The sequence below is a fragment of the Coregonus lavaretus genome (genome assembly GCF_964263955.1).
Source record: "Coregonus lavaretus genome assembly, contig: HAP1_SCAFFOLD_1361, whole genome shotgun sequence".
Taxonomy (NCBI): Eukaryota; Metazoa; Chordata; class Actinopteri; order Salmoniformes; family Salmonidae; genus Coregonus; species Coregonus lavaretus.
The window spans coordinates 1-19,388 of NW_028164592.1; the positions used below are offsets into that span (position 1 = coordinate 1).

The following is a 19,388-nucleotide window of genomic DNA, read 5'->3' on the forward strand; positions in this document are numbered from 1 at the left end:
ACCTTGCTCATCTTGGTGTTTGCGTCGTGTAAAGGAGTGTTTTGATGTGGAGAGCTTTGCCCTCGTTGAGTGGAAAGAGAGGAGAGAGAGAGAGAGAAGAGCGAGGACAGAAGAGAGCAGAGGAGAGGAGAAGGAGAGGAGAGAGAGAGAGAGAGAGAGAGAGAATATGTGTGCAGAAAGAAACCCTCCAGTATGGTTAACCCCAGTTAGGCCCAGTATGGACTATCAATACAAGTGACCATTTAGAATGTGACCCAGTTCAATGGGTCTTAACAGAACTGGGGGATGTCAGCCATGAAGTGGTCTAAACACAACTGGAATATAATTTGTTTGTGATTCATTGTTAATGGATTTTCCATTAGGAACACAGGGGGAAAACCTAACACAACAACACACATAACACACAACCAATAAAAACAAAGGGGGAGGAAACCACTAAAGTCATTACCATATTGTCATTTTCTAACGACAGGGAGAAAACATGTAAAATCTAGAAGACTACTTTAGATCAGGTCAGAAGAAGCCTAGTGCACTATGTAGGGAACAGGGAGAGATTTGGGACAGAGACAGTAACTCCTGGATGGAAATCTTCATTCTAATGACAGTGAGCAAATCTCCAATCTCCACCCTATTCCCTATGTAGTGCACTACTTTAGATCTGGTCAGAAGTAGCCTAGTGCACTACATAGGGAACAGGGTGTCATTTGGGCCAGAGTCAGTAACTCCCCTGGGTATGAATTGTCTCTATCTTATCTGTCTTCTATATGATGTTCTCCTCTCCTCCTCTCTTCTCTCCTCTATTCACTCTATTCTATCATCCACACCACATGCCAGCTTCAACACAATCCATTTACAAGTTAAAGACACACCTTGGAATAAATAGCAAAGGAAAACTACTACTAGATGGATTTTTTATTTCCCATCACCATGAATCATATTTAATAACTGAACAGTAGCAGACCTAACTTCATCTGTTCCTGACTCTAGATAGTGGATTAAAAATACCATCAATCTCCAATGATATTAAAGTACAATTATGAACATTACTGATATACTGAGTGACAAGTCAAGATATCTGCTGGGTTTTTATTGTTTGGTTAATAGCACCACCTGCTGGACAGGTTTAATGTTGCTTGACTGAGCAGTATGGGAGAATAAAAGATGCCAAATTTAGGGCATGTTTCCCGGACATCTCCATTGAACATGCTTTTTAGTCTAGAACTAGGCTTCATCTGTGTCCGGGAAACCAGCCCATATAGTTCAATTAGCAAGTAAGTAACACTACCTGTTCCATGATACTGAGGAAAATTACATTGAGACAGAGAACCAATTGAGAAAACATTTCAATGGTTCTGAATGACAACCAACATACATTAACAGCATACATCATGATTAATGTGAATATATGAGATTAAAACATTGCACTTACAAATAATATGAATGCATTGAATTGTAATTCACAACATCTTCTGAAGATCAAATCAATCAAATCATTGTACATAAAAACAGAGCAGAATGAATCATCACATCTGGGGACCATCACCACCAGCATGACTAGTATCTATGTGGACCCTACTACAGTTTAACCAGCTCAGCTATAGACTACACCAGCATGACTAGTATCTATGTGGACCCTACTACAGTTTAACCAGCTCAGCTATAGACTACACCAGCATGACTAGTATCTATGTGGACCCTACTACAGTTTAACCAGCTCAGCTATAGACTACACCAGCATGACTAGTATCTATGTGGACCCTACTACAGTTTAACCAGCTCAGCTATAGACTACACCAGCATGACTAGTATCTATGTGGACCCTACTACAGTTTAACCAGCTCAGCAGTACCAGAGAGATTAAACCCAGGATAGAGGGGCTGAGTGAATGTGGTCTGGACTCTGTGGAGGAGGGTCATTGTGTCAGAGACACTGTAGAAGGACAGAGTACCTGCCTTGTGATCCAGGTACACTCCTACTCTGGAGGACTGAGGGCCTGATACTTTAGTCTCAACATTATTGTGTCTGAAACAATAACCACCACTACACTGTAAACTCCAGGACTTGTCATTGTCTCCAAATTCACCACCTGTCTCTGTTCTGCTGATGTCTTTATATGAGACTGCTGTATAAACATCCTCCCCACTCCACTCCACCTCCCAGTAACAGCGTCCAGACAGACCCTCTCTACACAGAACCTGGTAGTAGTTGGTGAATCTGTCTGGATGAACAGGATATCGTTGGACTTGGTATGTATAGGTCACCTTTCTGTTCCCTTCTGACAGAGAGAGGCGTGTGCCTGCTGTGTTTGGGTCCAGTGTGAGCTGACAGGAATCTGGGAGAAGAGCAGAGCAGAGACCAATGAGGGGAGTTAGAACAATAAGTGAAGTCAGATACTGTATCTACCCTGTCTTTGATTGGAGCACAGCAGAGATCAAATCAGAGAAATATGAGGAGTCAGATAGATACCCAGTCTTTGATTAGATCTACTATTGCTATATATTTCTAGAGGGATTGTTAGGAGTGTCAGTAAAAAGAGACTGTTAGTTATTTCAGAATAAAGAGACTCACATTGTAAGAACTGTTCTCTGGTCTTGGGCTCTGGAGGCAGTACAACATCCACTATATTCACTACAGACACACAAACACATTCACAGAGAGAGGGAATGTTATCATCATACCATATTCCACATGTATATGACTAGTAGGGAACTTTCAATGGTCTAAAGTTGATGTTCTTATTATTTTCAACACACCTGTAGTGGAGATCTTGGTCCATTCTCCTTTAAGGACGTCTTCTAGTTTCTCTCTCAGTTCAGACACAGTCTTACTCACATCTCCAAAGTACTGAAGAGGACGGACAACGATGCTGGGTAAGTCTGAAGATACACTGGTACTGGAGAGAGACTGATAACTCTGGAGAGAGAGAGAGAGAGGGAGAGAGAGAGAGAGAGAGAGGGAGAGAGAGGGAGAGAACAGAACCAAATGATTGAGAGTTTCACATTGAGTTTTAGTTTCATATCACATGTATCAAGGCAGTTGAGTTACCTGGAGGAAATGGATGTGATCCTCTGTGTGTGAGAGCTGCTCCAGCTCAGTGCTTCTCTTCCTCAGCTCAGCTATCTCCTGCTCCAGTTGCTCCAGGAGTCCTTCAGCTTGACTCACTAGAGCCTTCTCTTGGGCTCTGATCAGCTCCTTCACCTCAGAGCGCCTTCTCTCAATGGAGCGGATCAGCTCGGTAAAGATCTTATCACTGTCCTCCACTGCTGCCTGTGCAGAGCGCTGTTAAGAGAGAGAGAGAGAGAGACTTGTCTTACTTTAATGAGCCATCCTCATTACACTAACACCCCCACCCCTAAAAGCACATTGCGTGCCACCACAACCTCCACACAATCACATTATCCAGCACCCAACACCACAGTACAATACACCAACCAGCACCACATTCCAACCGTCCATCCAACCCCTCCTCTCCAGCCGTACAGACAGCCCCCCTGAGCCCCCATACCTCCTGAAACATCTCCACACTGTTGATCATTTTGTACAACTCAAACTCAACCCTAAGGCGTCAACAGTAATGGCATTACCCTGGCAACACAGAAAAAACATGATGAACAGTCTGTCATTGCAGAAAACGGACACCCCTCCCCAACTCCCAGGTCAACCCGAGCCAACCAGCTATTGGTGTCCAGGGCTCCATGTAATACCCTCCACTGGACGACCCCTGACCTTTCCAGCACTGGGAGCTTATAGAGCCCCTCCACCTATACCCTGCCATGCTCTCAGCCCCCACAACCCCCTGCCACTGATGCCCCTTCACTCCCACTAAGCTCAGAGTGTTAAAAGTCAGTAAGTCCTCCAGACTCTCCTGCCAGTCCCCAGTCTCTGCTGTCACTTGCAGTGGTGGAAACGGTGGTGGCCCCTCCTCAGGCTGCTCCAGCCCTCAGTACTGCAGCATAGAAATCAGAGACCCCTGCTGTATTGAGTCTCTCCTGCCGCATGATGAAGAGCTGCTGATCCAGCAGACCTTGTCCCCCCTCCTGGACAGGCAGGTACAGCACTGCCGCCCTCAGCCAGTGATGCCCAGACCGGAAAGAAATCACTGGCCAATTTATGCCATAGGGAGGATGCCACCAAGTTGTTGATGATCAGAACCCTCCCTCTGTATGACACTTGGGAGAGGAGCCACCAAACGTCCTGGTACACAGTACGTTTGGTCCTTCTGTACAATAGAGTCCAGATGGGACTTCAGTCTGTTAAAGAGGACCTTGGCAAAGACCTTATAGTCCACACAGAGCAATGCCACAGGCCTCCAGTTCTTTATGTTGCTCAAATCCCTATTTTGGGCAGGAGAGTCAAAGCCTCCCGTCTACAGCTTAGTGACAGCTCCCCCACCCCGACGCACTCACACAACACACGTTCTGTCCAATAATTCCCCAGACCTTTTAAAAAAAAACAGAGGCAGACCGTCTGAGAGACGGCAGCTGAGAGTTTGTGAAAGGCCAGGGAAAGGTCAATTTGATTTCTCTGTGACAGAGAGAGTTTGGAAAGGTCTGTGAGCAGAACCTGAGAAAACCCAGGATCACAGAGTTCTGCCCTCTATAAATCAGATTACAACTCCACAGCCGCAGCCTCATCTCCCCACAACAGAAGTTACCCACCAATCAGGCTCCCTCATCTCCCCACAACAGAAGTTACCCACCCATCAGGCTCCCTCATCTCCCCACAACAGAAGTTACCCACCCATCAGGCTCCCTCATCTCCCCACAACAGAAGTTACCCACCCATCAGGCTCCCTCATCTCCCCCACAACAGAAGTTACTCCCCCTTCTGCTGTCCCCACCTCTCCCAAAAGCCTTGGAAGTTTGAGCAAAAAGTGACATCTTGGAAGAGCTTGACATGGAATTTCCAATAGGACACCTTTTTTTTTTTTTTTTTAGTCATTTAGCAGACGCTCTTATCCAGAGCGACTTACAGTTAGTCAATACATATATATATATATATATATTTTTTTTTTATACTGGCCCCCCGTGGGAAGCGAACCCACAACCCTGGCGTTGCAAACACCATGCTCTATCAACTGAGCTACATCCCTGCCGGCCATTCCCTCCCCTACCCTGGGCGACGCTGGGCCAATTGTGCGCCGCCCATGAGTCTCCCGGTCACGGCCGGCTGCGACAGAGCCTGGATTCGAACCAGGATCTCTAGTGGCACAGTTAGCACTGCGATGCAGTGCCTTAGACCACTGGGCCACTCGGGAGACCCACCTGCCTGGGCCCTGGTGAAACAGAGAACTGAGCCCTGTACTAGGTGCAGACACATTTTGGAAAGCAAAGACAAGGTCATTGATTTTGGCTCTAACCACTAACAACCTACCCTTACACACCTCTTTTGCTACCCCTGCACTAAGATTTGTGCCATGGCTCAGCACCTGCGCCCCCTTTCCACCAGACCCCCAATACACTTAATTAATCACATCACTGTGTGTCTCTTGCAAAAAAATCACGTTTAAATGTTTTTGGCCGAAAATCACCACAATCAGAAACCAGTAGAGAAGCCCATAAAGCCGCCATGCCAGAAATAATCATCCATTTAAGCAGATTCTGAAGACATGCCCTTAAGAACCCATGACCCATTTTCTCAGCCTATACCGCTTCCTGGGTGAGAGGACACTAAACCCCTCATTCTTCATCTTGTGTTGTACTGACCTTACAAACCTTCCAGGATCAATCAAATAAGACTCCAGCAGAACCTTCTTTTTCCCCTTTAGTCTCCATCAGGAACCTAGAAAGTTCTCTCACCGTATGTACTGGGCCCTCAGCCTGACTGGCTGTCAGCTCTGGATCCAATGAGCCGTCTGAAAACGAGACCGCCTTGTCCTCCGCTCCCGCAGACTCACCTTCCCCCTCTTCCTCCTCCTCCATTGGCACGGTACCGTCCTCCTCCTCCCCAGTCTCTGCCCCCCTGCACTTCCCCCATGATCAGTGCCTCTTCCCCAATGACAGGCAATATTTCCTGGAATGAGCCCACCAAGCCTTTGCCCACCGGAGTCTCTGTTACTACAGAAACCTGCCTCAGCTCATGTAGCCCAGCTGCAACCCTCCCCACCACCGCTTTCTCCACGGCCTGCGCACCACCACTTGAACATGCTCTACTCTCCTCCTTCCTGGTACCACCACCACTTGACCCTGCTCTACTCTCCTCCTTCCTGGTACCACCACCACTTGACCCTGCTCTACTCTCCTCCTTCCTGGTACCACCACCACTTGACCCTGCTCTACTCTCCTCCTTCCTGGTACCACCACCACTTGACCCTGCTCTACTCTCCTCCCTCCTGGTACCACCACCACTTGACCCTGCTCTACTCTCCTCCTTCCTGGTACCACCACCACTTGACTCTGCCCTACTCTCCTCCCTCCTGGTACCACCACCACTTGACCCTGCTCTACTCTCCTCCTTCCTGGTACCACCACCACTTGACCCTGCTCTACTCTCCTCCCTCCTGGTACCACCACCACTTGACCCTGCTCTACTCTCCTCCCTCCTGGTACCACCACCACCACTTGACAACTTTCATGTTTTGAAATTATACTTCATTACTATAATGATTATCAATACGCCTGAACATTAATTCAGTCACCTCTGGTCGACAAAAACGTATTTTCCTAGTACATTAATTGTCAAATTCATCAACCAGCATCGAGCACTCTGCCTTCTCCCGCAAGCGAGGGGCATGTTGAGGTAAATATGCTAACCGCCAAGGTTGCATTATGTAATTTATTGGTGGGCTGGAAGATGCAGTGTTTTTTCTTTTCTATTCAGAGGCTATTTACTCCCAATATGAGATAATTTTCTATAGAAGGTTTTTATAATGCATGTTTACTAGGGTTGAGGTTAGCGCATCTGAGTAGGGATTATTTGGGTTCAATACCTGTCCTACCTATCAATCATATTGCTGCTTGTAGCCTATAACTGATGATCCCAACACTAGAAACACCCAAAACTATCTGTGCTACCAAACCCTGTGTTCCACCCCTCCCCTGTGTAACCTTGAAGTTTGTTAAGAAACAAACACTTGTCTACGAAAAGAGACATGTTTAACGGATTCCGCTTGGCACCCAGCCGAGAGCACACGGAAACCACTTGCTAATTTACCAAAACTAACCAACTACTTGGGGTCTGTTCGGAAGCAATAAACGGAGGCAGATTAGCCACCACAACTCTTATCGAAAGAGGTGACATCTGCACCAACACACCCCTCACAAAAATCCCCCTCACAACAAGACAAACCTTTTTCATTAACCCAACCACCGCCTTGTTCATTCTGGATGCAGAGTCCAGATGTTCCGCTCCAACCTGTTCGCCGACCATGAGCAAAACTTCCTCCACACCTTTCTCCGGAACGGACCCGAAGCGACAGCGTTTCTTCTCCACTCGGTTGAGGCCATCACGCCGCCCTAACAAACTACCCCTACTCCCCCCTCAACTCTAAACGATAAACAGTGGAAACCAATAAACAAACCCTCCACCATGAGAAAATACATTCAGAAAATACGCAAGAACCAAAAGAAAAAAGAATAGTAGCCCTCCTCACGAACCACAAAGTCTCTCACACAACCAACTTCTTCTTCTATGATATAATGGCGGTCCACAAACCAACGTTAAAGGTGCATGCCGCCACCTACTGTGCTGGAGTGTGTGGTCAATCACGGTTTCCAACATTTCTAAATCCTCCTACCTAACTCAGTACTTCTGAGAAAATAAAGAAGAGCCCTACTAACTTCTAATAGACCCTCCCCCATCCCCAAAATCCCTTCCAACCCCCCCAACCCCTTCCAACCTCAATGACCCTACACTTCAATCTTTCCCTCTCTTCAACATACTTACAACAATATAACAACACATGCTCCACCGTTTCATCGACCATACCCTCCACACTCAAACCATTCCCATGCTTGCCAACCAGATGTAATGACGAGGTCAATGTACAATGTCCTAAGCGCAATCAAGTAAACACCACCTCTTCCTTCCTAATCTGACTTTTGAATCTTGGTCCATCGACCTTTCTGTAAAACTGTCAACTATTCATATAAATGCCGGCCCTTGTGCTCAGAGTACCATCTCTTCTGCCACATATCTATCAACATGGCTCTGATCTTACATTTGGCCTCACCTCTACCCAGTGGAACATTAATATAAATTATATCTAGTTTCAAAGCTCTTTTAGCTAACTGGTCTACAATTTCATTCCCTTCCACACCCGAATGTGCTGGGACCCAGCAGAATCTCACTATTACACCCATTCTCTCAATTCTCCATAATAACATTAATACCTCCAATAGCAGGTCACTCCTATTGTCGTCCTGATCAGAGCTCTATAAATATCCATCAACAATTGTCTGTCAGCACCCTATTCATAACCAGAGACCCACACAACCTACTACCATGAAAGTTAATGAATGAGAGAGATATGAACATCGTTACAATACTGTACATAGACATAATGTAACGGTTCTTCTTCTTTGGTGTTTAACAGCGGTTGGCATCCAATATGTTGTATTACCGCCCCCAACTGGACTATAATATAAATCCATTATACTTTGTGATACAAAATGGGAAAAGGGGAAATTATAATAATAATAAAAAAACACCCTTCCAACTAACCCTACACTCATTAAATACCCACTACCCCATTCCACTACTTTGACCCTATCTGATCCTGCACCATGCCAACGGCCTGGGAGGACGGGACACCACCACTCAACACACCCTGTAACTCTTCTGAAGTCTAATCTTGTATGCCCAAATACTTCTCTGCAGCTGCCATCACAATATCCATTTTCTGTGATTGACAATCCATTTCTGCGGTATAGTTGATAACCATTGCTATGAACTCTAAGAAGCTAACTTTACTGAAGCATATATCACGGCAGGGAGCGTCTGCTAAATGACCAATTATTTATTTATTTATCACTCGTTGGCCTATCCCTCTGTGCTGGCACAGATCTACTACTCACAGGGATCCTCTCAGGATCTCTCACCCTTGACCCATCCTCCTCTACTTCCTTCACTGCCTCAGCATACGACACCTTCTGCACTACTCTGACTCTAGCCACCTCAACCTGCCTCTCTCGCACCGGACACTTCCGATCCCCAGCAACATGGCCATCCCAACAGTTGACACACACAACTTTATCCACCGTAACTACACAATCCTCTATCCCATGCCCTCCTGCACACTTCCCGCATCTTGGAATCTCCCTTCTACAAACTGCTGCAACATGACCATAAACGTTGCACCTGAATCAGCACAGTGGATTCACCACAAAAGCTCTTACAGGATAACTGATATATCCTAACATGACTTTGTCGGGTCAAAACTCAAAAGGACTAACAGTGACTCCTCTGTTTCACCACGCTCACCACCGGGTCTGTGTTGCACCAAACAGCGGGAATCACAAACACCAGCAGTCTTCAACCTTAATTGCTCCACCTCTACACTTAACGCTACCCCAGAAATCACTCCTTTCAATGGTGCCCTGTTCCAAAGAGCAAAGCAAGAAACAGATCTTGACCCAAGTTGCGTGACACGGAGCGCCCACTCCCTCTGGTCAGAAGAAACACAAACAAATATCACAAGTCCACTACAGGTTATCTTCACTGATTCAACTTCACCCAACTCTTTTCCCACCCACCCTGAAACCACAAATGGATCTGCCAAAAGGTAAGGATCCACTTTCTACAACAATGTAACTCCTACTGCACCAGATTCTTCTTTATCATGTCCATTGATGCCAGGCTCTGGTTCCGAGCTCTTCACCACACCTTCTACCTCACTTAACTCTCCCTCATTCATTTCCATTTCACCTCCAGAACTCGGTCTGGCGAATGGCTCACTCTGTTTGCACTTGAGTTATAACATTTGAAAGTTTTTATTCCTTTGAAACTTTTGTGAGTGTAATGTTTACTGTTCATTTCTGATTGTTTATTTCACTTTTGTTTATTATCTATTTCACTTGCTTTGGCAATGTAAACACGTTTCCCATGCCAATAAATCCCTTTGAATTGATTTGAATTGAGAGAGAGAGAGAGAGAGAGAGAGAGAGAGAGAGAGAGAGCTCCATGTTAATGTATAGGGGACATGAGTCAGTCATGATTTCTCAAGGTTTTGTGATGAGGTAGCCCCGCCTTCGACTTCAAAATCAGTGTCGGCCCTCAGCCCAATAGGGAATGTCCAGACAGCCTGTTCCCAACAGTGGAGCCAGTGGGATTGGAGAGGGTCCCCTCTCCCTCTCTCTCTGACTGGAGGAGAGATGTGAAATTGTGTGTCTCCTCTGGTCAACAATACTCACCTTGAGACACTCCACAGCCTGTTGGAGCTCCTTCAGCTCCTTCTCTCTCTCCTGGAATCTCTGCTGGACGTTCTGCTGACTCATCCCCAGCTGCCTCTGTGGAGAATCACTCTTCAATGAGCTATCAAGCTTTATTTGTCCACTAGATCAATAGTATAGTAATGGGACATAGGGCACATAGAAGATAGGGATTAAAATGTTTAGGAAGTGTCTGTGTGAAATTATATTATTATATTGTTATGTGAATTATTATAGTTTTAACAGTGCACAAAACAGGGGAGCTGATTGGGTGTTTGATAACGAATGATAATGGTGTTTGACTTTAGAAAATGGTGATACATTTGGAGAATCTGGGTTAGCATATCTATATAATCAAGGTTTGTGTTCATATTTGTTCTGCTGTGGATCGATATCATTTGAATGATCACATATTCAAACAGCCTTAGCTCCTACTGTATCTTTAATTATTTGTTTATCAGACAGTCACCAACAAGTAGTTCTGGTCTTACCTGTTTCTCAGTCCTCTCTGCTGCAGCTGACACTGTATCATGGCCTTTATGTTCATCCATTGTACACAGATAACAGATACACTGCTGATCGGTACGACAGTAAACCTCCAGCAGTTTGTCATGATGAGAGCAGATCTTCTCCTGTAGTTGTGCGGTGGCTTTGACCAGCTTGTGCTTCTTGAAAGCAGGAGATTCATAGTGAGGTTGGAGGTGAGTCTCACAGTAAGAGGCCAGACACACCAGACAGGACATGAGGGCTTTCTGCTTTCTGGTCCCAGTGCAGACATCACACGCCACATCTCCAGGTCCAGCATAGCACAGAGCAGGAGGGGGAGCAGCCTGGAGTCCTGTCTTCTTCAGTTTCTCCACCACTTCAGCCAACATGTTATTTTTCCTCAGATTAGGCCTTGGAGTGAAGGTCTCTCTGCACTGAGGACAGCTATAGACCCCTTTCAGAACATCCTGATCCCAGCAGCCCTCAATACAGCTTCTACAGTAACTGTGTCCACAGGGAATAACCACCGGTTCCTTCAGTAGATCCAGACAGACAGAACAACAGAACTGGTCCTGGTCGAGCAGAATTCCCTGCTGAGCCATTTGGATTGTTGTTCACTCTCACACAGACAGACGACACAGAGACTCAGATCAGTTTCGTTTCCTCAGAAGAGAGTTTGTGGAGGGGATGGACTTCCTGGTTCAGCCAGAGGGGTGGGGTTAGAAGGAGGGAGGGGTTAGAAGAAGGGAGGAAGAGAGAGAGGAACTGCATGCAACAGGAAGAGGGAGACAAATAGTTTTGTTCCTGGGTTAGAGTCCTTAACATGGAACAAATGAAATAATGAATCTTAAAATGTGAGTTGTTAGAATATATAAAGGATAACAGTTTCTATGAAGTACATATGTATAATTATTTGAATGACCTTTATAATGCCTTATAATACACTTATGTGTTCTAATTAAGCAATAAAGCCTGAGGAGGTGTGGTATATGGCCAATATACAGTACCACAGCTAAGGGCTGTTCTTAGGCACAACGCAACGTGGATTGAGAATGATGTAACACTTTCAAAAATCAAATCAAATTATTGGTCGCATACACATATTTAGCAGATGTTATTGCAGGTGTAGCGAAATGCTTGTGTTCCTGGCTCCAACAGTGCAGTAATAACTAACAATACACACATCTAAAAAGTAAAGGAATGGAATTAAGAAATATATAAATATTAGGACGAGCAATGTAGGAGTCTGGAGTGTAAATATATTTATAAACTGGGTAGTTCAAGCCCTGAATGCTGATTGGCCGACAGCCGTGGTATATCAGACCGTATACAAAACATTTATTTTACTGCTCTAATTACGTTGGTACGTTAATAGCAATAAGGCAGTTTTAGAACACCTACTCATTCAAGGGTTTTTCTTTATTTGTACTATTTTCTACATTGTAGAATAACAGTGAAGACATCAAAACTATGAAATAACACATATGGAATCATGTAGTAACCAAATAAGTGTTAAACAAATCCAAAATATATTTTATATTTGAGATTCTTCAAATAGCCACCCTTTGCCTTGATGATAGATTTGCACACTCTTGGCATTCTCTCAACCAGCTTCATGAGGTAGTCACCTGGAATGCATTTCAAATAACAGGTGTTCCTTCTTAAAAGTTAATTTGTGGAATTTCTTTCCTTCTTAATGCGTTTGAGCCAATCAGTTGTGTTGTGACAAGGGAGGGGTGGTATACAGAAGATAGCCCTATTTGGTAAAAGACCAAGTCCATATTATGGCAAGAAGAGCTCAAATAAGCAAAGAGCAACGACAGTCCATCATTACTTTAAGACATGGTCAGTCAATATGGAACATTTCAAGAACTTTGAAAGTTTCTTCAAGTGCAGTCTCAAAAACCATCAAGCGCTATGATGAAACTGGCTCTCATGAGGACCGCCATAGGAAAGGAAGACCCAGAGTTACCTCTGCTGCAGAGGATAAGTTCATTAGAGTTAACTGCACCTCAGATTGCAGCCCAAATAAATGCTTCACAGAGTTCAAGTAACAGACACATCCCAACATCAACTGTTCAGAGGAGAATCAGGCCTTCATGGTCAAATTGCTGCAAAGAAATCACTACTAAAGGACACCAATAAGAAGAAGAGACTTGCTTGGGCCAAGAAAACACAAGCAATGGACATTAGACCGGTGGAAATCTGTCCTTTGGTCTGATGAGTCCAAATTTGATATTTTGGGTTCCAACCGCAGTGTCTTTGTGAGACACAGAGTAGGTGAACGGATGATATCCACATGTGTGGTTCCCACCGTGAAGCATGGAGTAGATGGTGTGATGGTGTGGGGGTACTTTACTTATTTCTTTAGAATTCAAGGCACACATTAACCAGCATGGCTACCACAGCATTCTGCAGCGATACGCCATCCCATCTGGTTTGGTCTTAGTGGGACTATCATTTGTTTTTCAACAAGACAATGACCCAACACACCTCCAGGCTGTGTAAGGGCTATTTGACCAAGAAGGAGAGTGATGGAGTGCTGCATCAGATGACCTGGCCTCCACAATCACCCGACCTCAACCCAATTGAGATGGTTTGTGATGAGTTGGACCGCAGAGTGAAGGAAAAGCAGCCAACAAGTGCTCAGCATATGTGGGAACTCCTTCAAGACTGTTGGAAAAACATTCCTCATGAAGCGGTTTGAGAGAATGCCAAGAGTGTGCAAAGCTGTCAAGGCAAAGGGTGGCTACTTTGAAGAATCTAAAATCTAAAATATATTTTGATTTGATTGAACACTTTTTTGGATACTACATGATTCCATGTGTTATTTCATAGTTTAGATGTCTTCACTATTATTCTACAATGTAGAAAATAGTCAAATAAAGGAAAACCCTTGAATGAGTAGGTGTTCTAAAACTTTTTACCAGTAGTGAAGGTATCCAAACTTTTGACTGGTACTGTATACATGCTCTGACTGTCTGGTCTATATCAGCATTCATCTTGGGCCAGAATAACACTGCTTTAGCACCTCGTTTTGACTTTTCCATCCCTTGATGGTCCTTGTGTATTTTGATCAGAATGTTTTTCTGTAACACACTTGGTATCACAATTCTTGAACCCTTAAACAGAATTCCATCAAGTCCAGATAGCTCATCCCTGTATTGACCATAAGGGTATGGTATAGCTTGTACAGACTACCTGCATGTTATGGCTTGAATCACCTTTTGCAAACACTCATCTTTTGCAGTAGCACGTGAAATAACTGTCCACATTTCATCTGAGACTGGGCAACTCTCTCTGATAAGGTTTACATGTATGGTCTCGTCCTGCTCATATATATCTGGTTTGGTTCTGAGCTGTCAAAAGCTCTGGACAATGTGTCTGCCACTAACAATTCTTTCCCTGGCCTGTACTCGAGTTGCAAGTCATATTTCTGAAGTTTTAGAAACAGTCCCTGTTCTCTTGGTGGTGTGTGTGTTAGACCCTTCTTTACAATAGTAACTTAAGGTTGATGATCTGTTTCAGCCCACACTGTTTTACCACAGATAAACACACTGAATTTCTCACATGCATATGACAGTGCCAATGCCTCTTTCTCAATCTGAGCATAGTTCCACTCAGAAGTTGGCAGAGCCCTGGAGGAATATGCAACTGGGCGCCATCTAGTGCCATACTGCACCTTAACCTGCTTTAGAGGCATCTGCTGAGATTTAGGTTTTGAGCTTTTTATCATAGAACCAAAGTACTGGAGCATGCATGATCAATGCCTTGAGCTCCTCAAAACTCTTTCTGATGATTACTGTTCCAACACCAATCTGTAGTTTTACACAGTAGACTTCTCATCTGACTAGTGTGAGTTGCCAGATTAGGTACACATTAGCCCACATAGTTAACCATCCCTTAGAACCTTTGTACGTCCTCTTGATCGGTAGGCAGTGGCATGTTCTTGATGGCGGTCACTTTGCTCTGGTCTATCTGAACACCTTCACATGTTAGTTTTTCACCCAAGAAGGTTATTTCTGTCTTTCTGAATTCCCATTTGTCTGCATTTAGCTTTAGCCCATTATTTTACATTTTAGTCATTTAGCAGACGCCCTTATCCAGAGCGACTTACAGTTAGTGAGTGCATACATTATTATTCTTTTTTTATACTGTCCCCCTGTGGGAATCGAACCCACAACCCTGGCGTTGCAAACGCCATGCTCTACCAACTGAGCTACATCCCTGCCGGCCATTCCCTCCCCTACCCTGGACGACGCTGGGCCAATTGTGCGCCGCCCCATGGGTCTCCCGGTCACGGCCGGCTACGACAGAGCCTGGATTCGAACCAGGATCTCTAGTGGCACAGCTAGCACAATGCAGTGCCTTAGACCACTGCGCCACTCTGACTAGATCAAGTGCTGCTGTCAACCTGGTGTTGTGCTCTTCAAGAGTCTGAGCCCATATTAGCACATCATCAATGGACACTGTGGTGCCTGACACACTCTCAGATATCTGTTGGACTGTCCTGTGAAAGACTTCTGGTGCTGAAGTGAGACCAAACGGGAGCCTTTTAAATGACTAGCTACCAAAAGGAGTATTGAAAGTACAAAGCCTTGTACTCTCCTTGTCTAGACTGATCTGCCAAAACCCCGAAGAGGCGTCTAGCTTTGAGAAGTATTTAGCCCCTGCTATGTCCCTGAATATCTCCCCTCTGGTAGGCAGCTGAAAGGGTTCCCTTTTTACATGCTTGTTTAGCTCTTTTGGATCCATACAGTCTGAGCGAGCCGTCTTCCTTCTCAACTATTACTAGTGAGTGGACCCATTCAGTAGGCTCTTCTACTTTGTCTAGGATATCTAAGGACTCTAGCCTCAGCAGCTCTGCTTTTAGCTAGTCTCTTGGTGATAATGGTACCTTTCTAGGTGCATGGATCACTGGTCTATTTTTCTGATCTAACTCCATTTTGTACTGCACCTTGAGTTTTCCTATTCCCTGAAAAACATCAGCATATGCATCCTCAACATTAGTCATTTCACCATATGAACCCATTTCACTAGACCCAGTAAGTTACATGACTTTATCCCAATGATGGGTGTTCTTTCTCCCTTTACTATGACAAACGGAACATTGTGAGATTCATCATCTACCTCCAGCACCAACCTGCATGTCCCTAAAGACCACTGGTTTTACCTGTAACCGTAACAATTCAGTCTCTGGAATGATGTTGACCTGTGCTCCAGTGTCAAGTTTGAACACAATATCAGTTCCATTAGTCTTGTAGGTAGCAGTCCTCGTCTAGTCCTGCAAGTGCGACTGTTCCCACAAAGAGGTCACCAAAAGACCCATCACTGTACTCGTTGTCACCACTGTTGTCCTGGTCCTCGTTGACACAGTGTACTGTATTTTGTTGTCTCAGCTGCCTGCATTTGAGTGAGAAGGGGTTCTTCATGCCACAGTTGTAACACTCTTTTATAAATGCTGGGCACTGGCAAGGTCTGTGCTGTCCACCTCAGTTGCTACAGGAGCGCTGGTTCCCTAAAGTGGGCTGCTGTCCTTTGAAGTTAGCCGTTTAGCTGTAGCTCTTCCTTCGCTAACGTACTCCACTTTGCATACGGTGTCACTAAGAACACCGCTGTCCATTGGCCGTATGCGACTCTGAGTCACCTCTCTAGCTTGACACATTTGTATCGCTCTTTCTAGTGTCAATTCATTCTCACCAAATAACTTCTCTCAGCCCCTTGTCTCTCACCCCCATGACAATTCTCTCATATCAGAAAGTCTGCAATTTGACTGAAATTACACCACTGACATTTCAGATTCAAGTCCATAATAATTTATTCTGGGAGTTCAAAAAGACAGAAATTTGACTTATACCAGTTCATAATCTGCTTGCTCTTCATCCATTAGCTGAAAGCTGTTGTAGACATCAATGGTGTCCTAGACTGTGAGAAACAGTGCGACCTTCTGTGCGTCGTCTTTTCCAGCCGCTCCTATCGCCGTCAGATAGAGGGTGAAACGCTGCTTGAACCGCTTCCATTGCTCTTCAACGTTGCCGTTCAGTTTCAGTTCTGTTGGAGGCTTTAGCTGCTCCATGTCGTTAGCCAGCTAGCACTGCAAAACGACTAGCTACATGCACTGCACGCTCCGTTAGCTCCGGCGTGGTTATTTTTACCTCAGTCTCGTTAGCCCAGTGGCTAGTTAGCTAACGTTAGTCAAGTTAGCTAGCTAGTTGACGTGAAGCCTCTTGGCGGCGTTCAGCATTTTCGACCAAAACTCGATGATGGATGAGTCAAAGGCGAGTTATTTCACTCCTGGTACCATGTTGTATCTTCTTGTCTAAGAAATACTAAAGAAAACAACTGTTCTTTAAAACATAAGTACTTCTTTATTCAAGTTAACCGGAGCCGTACAAGTATCGTGCATTAAGCTGAGATCTCCCACTCTTTGTTTGAATGTTAAATGACGAGACAGAGGCATTGATGCGAGTAACCAGTCTTGTTCAGTATATTGCAATACATCCGGGTATCTCAAGTACACCGGTAAAACACTGGAGTTGCAGTAATTAACCTTTTATAAAATAGGACAGGAACTGTCAATTCACTAACAAAACAAACCTAGTAGTAATTTCCAACATGAACAGTTTAGTATTTTTTTTATTTTTTCAGTTAACCACTTAACACATTTTGATACTCTCTTCACTTTTATCTCTGTCTGTCAACAATCCCTAATGGGAAACCTACAGATTAAGTATTTTTGGTGGCTGGGACAGACGCCCGCAGCGTGAAAAGACAGGGGACTTGTCTGCGTGGACTGCGGGCTCCCGCACAGGCGTGTCACCTGACTGTCTAAGGGGAGTATTGATGGGCGAGGGAGTGGCCGACCTGTGATCCCCTGGCACTTCGCCCAGTGCCTCAGGCCCCATGTGACTTGCTGGGTTTCCGTCTTTTGTCATGCGACCCCTATGACCATCAGAGTTCTGAGTAGATGCTGGCTCAGCAATCCGAAGGTCAACCCTGTTACGACGGTACAGTGATCCATTCACTTCGACCAAGTAGGAGCGTGGTGCCACTTTCTGTACACAGGATCCGAGTCTCCAGAGGCCCGTCCGGTCCCCTGGTAGTGGCTTCATTCGCACCGTTTCACCCACCCTGAGCTCAGGTAAGTCTTTTGCTGATTTGTCATAGATGAACTTGGAGACCTGTCTTCTGTGACGTAGCTTCACCAGCACGTCTGTCACCACACATGGCTCCAGGAGAGTGCTTGCTACTGGCAGAGCTGCTTTTAAACGCCGTGCCATGAGGCGCTGGGCCGGGCTGCTAATCATGCCTTCTGTCGGGGTATTGCGCCACTGCAGGATTGCTTTCCAGGCAATTTTCGGAACTCACTTCCGGAGAATTGGGGTCCATTATCTGAAATTACCCTATCTGGCTGGCCATAGCGGGAAAACTGAGCCTTGCAGCGTTTGATCATTGTCTCTGCTGAGAGGTCGGGGAGGAGGTCAATCTCCCAGAAGTCTGAGTAATGATCAACTACCAGCAGAAAGTCTTTGCCACTGTGCTGGAAGAGATCTAGACTTACTATCGGCCAGGGGGGCATTGTTGCTCAATGGCATATTCATTGCAGATTGTGCATTTACTGACATAGTCTTTGATTTCACTCTGCATTCCTGGCCAATACAGTGTGTCACGTGCTTGTCTGTAACAGGCCTCACCTCCAATGTGACTTGAGTGCACGCGCGCCAACATCTCAGGGCGCAGAGACCGGGGAATAACGACTCTCTGACCCTTGAATATTACTCCGTTTTGAACACTGAGCTCTTCTTTGACTGGCCAATATTCTCTGGTGGCTAAAGCAGTTTCTTCCTTGCAGTCGTGCCAGCCCATCAGAATCACAGACCTCAATGCCTGGAGTTGCTCGTCCCTGTCTGTGTGCTGTCTGATTTGTATAAGGCGCTGGTCCGTAACATTGAGGTAGTCAGCCTGGTTGATGTGTTCAACATCCACTTGCTCTGTTTGTAAGCTGCACACTGCGTGTTGTTCATGCATGGAGCGTGTGTGAGTGCCTGATGCAGTAGCCCTGCTGAGCGTGTCACTCACATACATCTCTGGCCCTGGCTTATACACCACCTTGAGGTTGTAGTTTTGTAGGGCCAGTAGCATGCTCTGCAGTCGTTTCGGGGCATTCAGGAGAGGCTTGCTGAATATAGCAATAAGGGGCTTGTGATCTGTCTCTGCGGTAATATTGTCACGCCCGTACAGGTAGTGGTGGAAGCGTTGACATGCAAACACAATGCTGAGGCACTCCTTCTCTGTCTGGGCATAGTTCTGCTCTGTTGGAGTGAGTGCCCTAGAGGCGAATGCCACAGGCTGGCCCTCTTGCATGAGGCAACAGCCCAGTCCATACTGGCTTGAGTCGCTCTGAATCGTGACAGGTTTTGACACATCGTAGTATCGCAGTACAGGTGTCTGGGTGACCAGTTGTTTTATTTCCCTCACCGCTGTGTCATGTTTTGGGAGCCAATGCCAGATGGTGTCCTTGTCCATGAGCCTCCT

At 45.4% G+C, this 19,388-nt stretch overlaps 1 protein-coding gene across 1 annotated transcript; it reads right to left on the minus strand.

Annotated features, from left to right (window-relative positions):
• Positions 1–1,066: 1,066 nt before the first annotated feature.
• Positions 1,067–11,540, minus strand: LOC311116873 (tripartite motif-containing protein 16-like). Its single transcript, XM_084191900.1, has 6 exons — positions 10,859–11,540; positions 10,350–10,445; positions 3,046–3,279; positions 2,754–2,913; positions 2,569–2,628; positions 1,067–2,332 (listed from the first exon to the last, which is right to left on the minus strand). Exons 1-6 carry the CDS (start codon positions 11,453–11,455, stop codon positions 1,824–1,826), a joined length of 1,656 nt encoding a protein of 551 aa, XP_084048026.1. The 5' UTR covers positions 11,456–11,540; the 3' UTR covers positions 1,067–1,823.
• Positions 11,541–19,388: the final 7,848 nt, after the last annotated feature.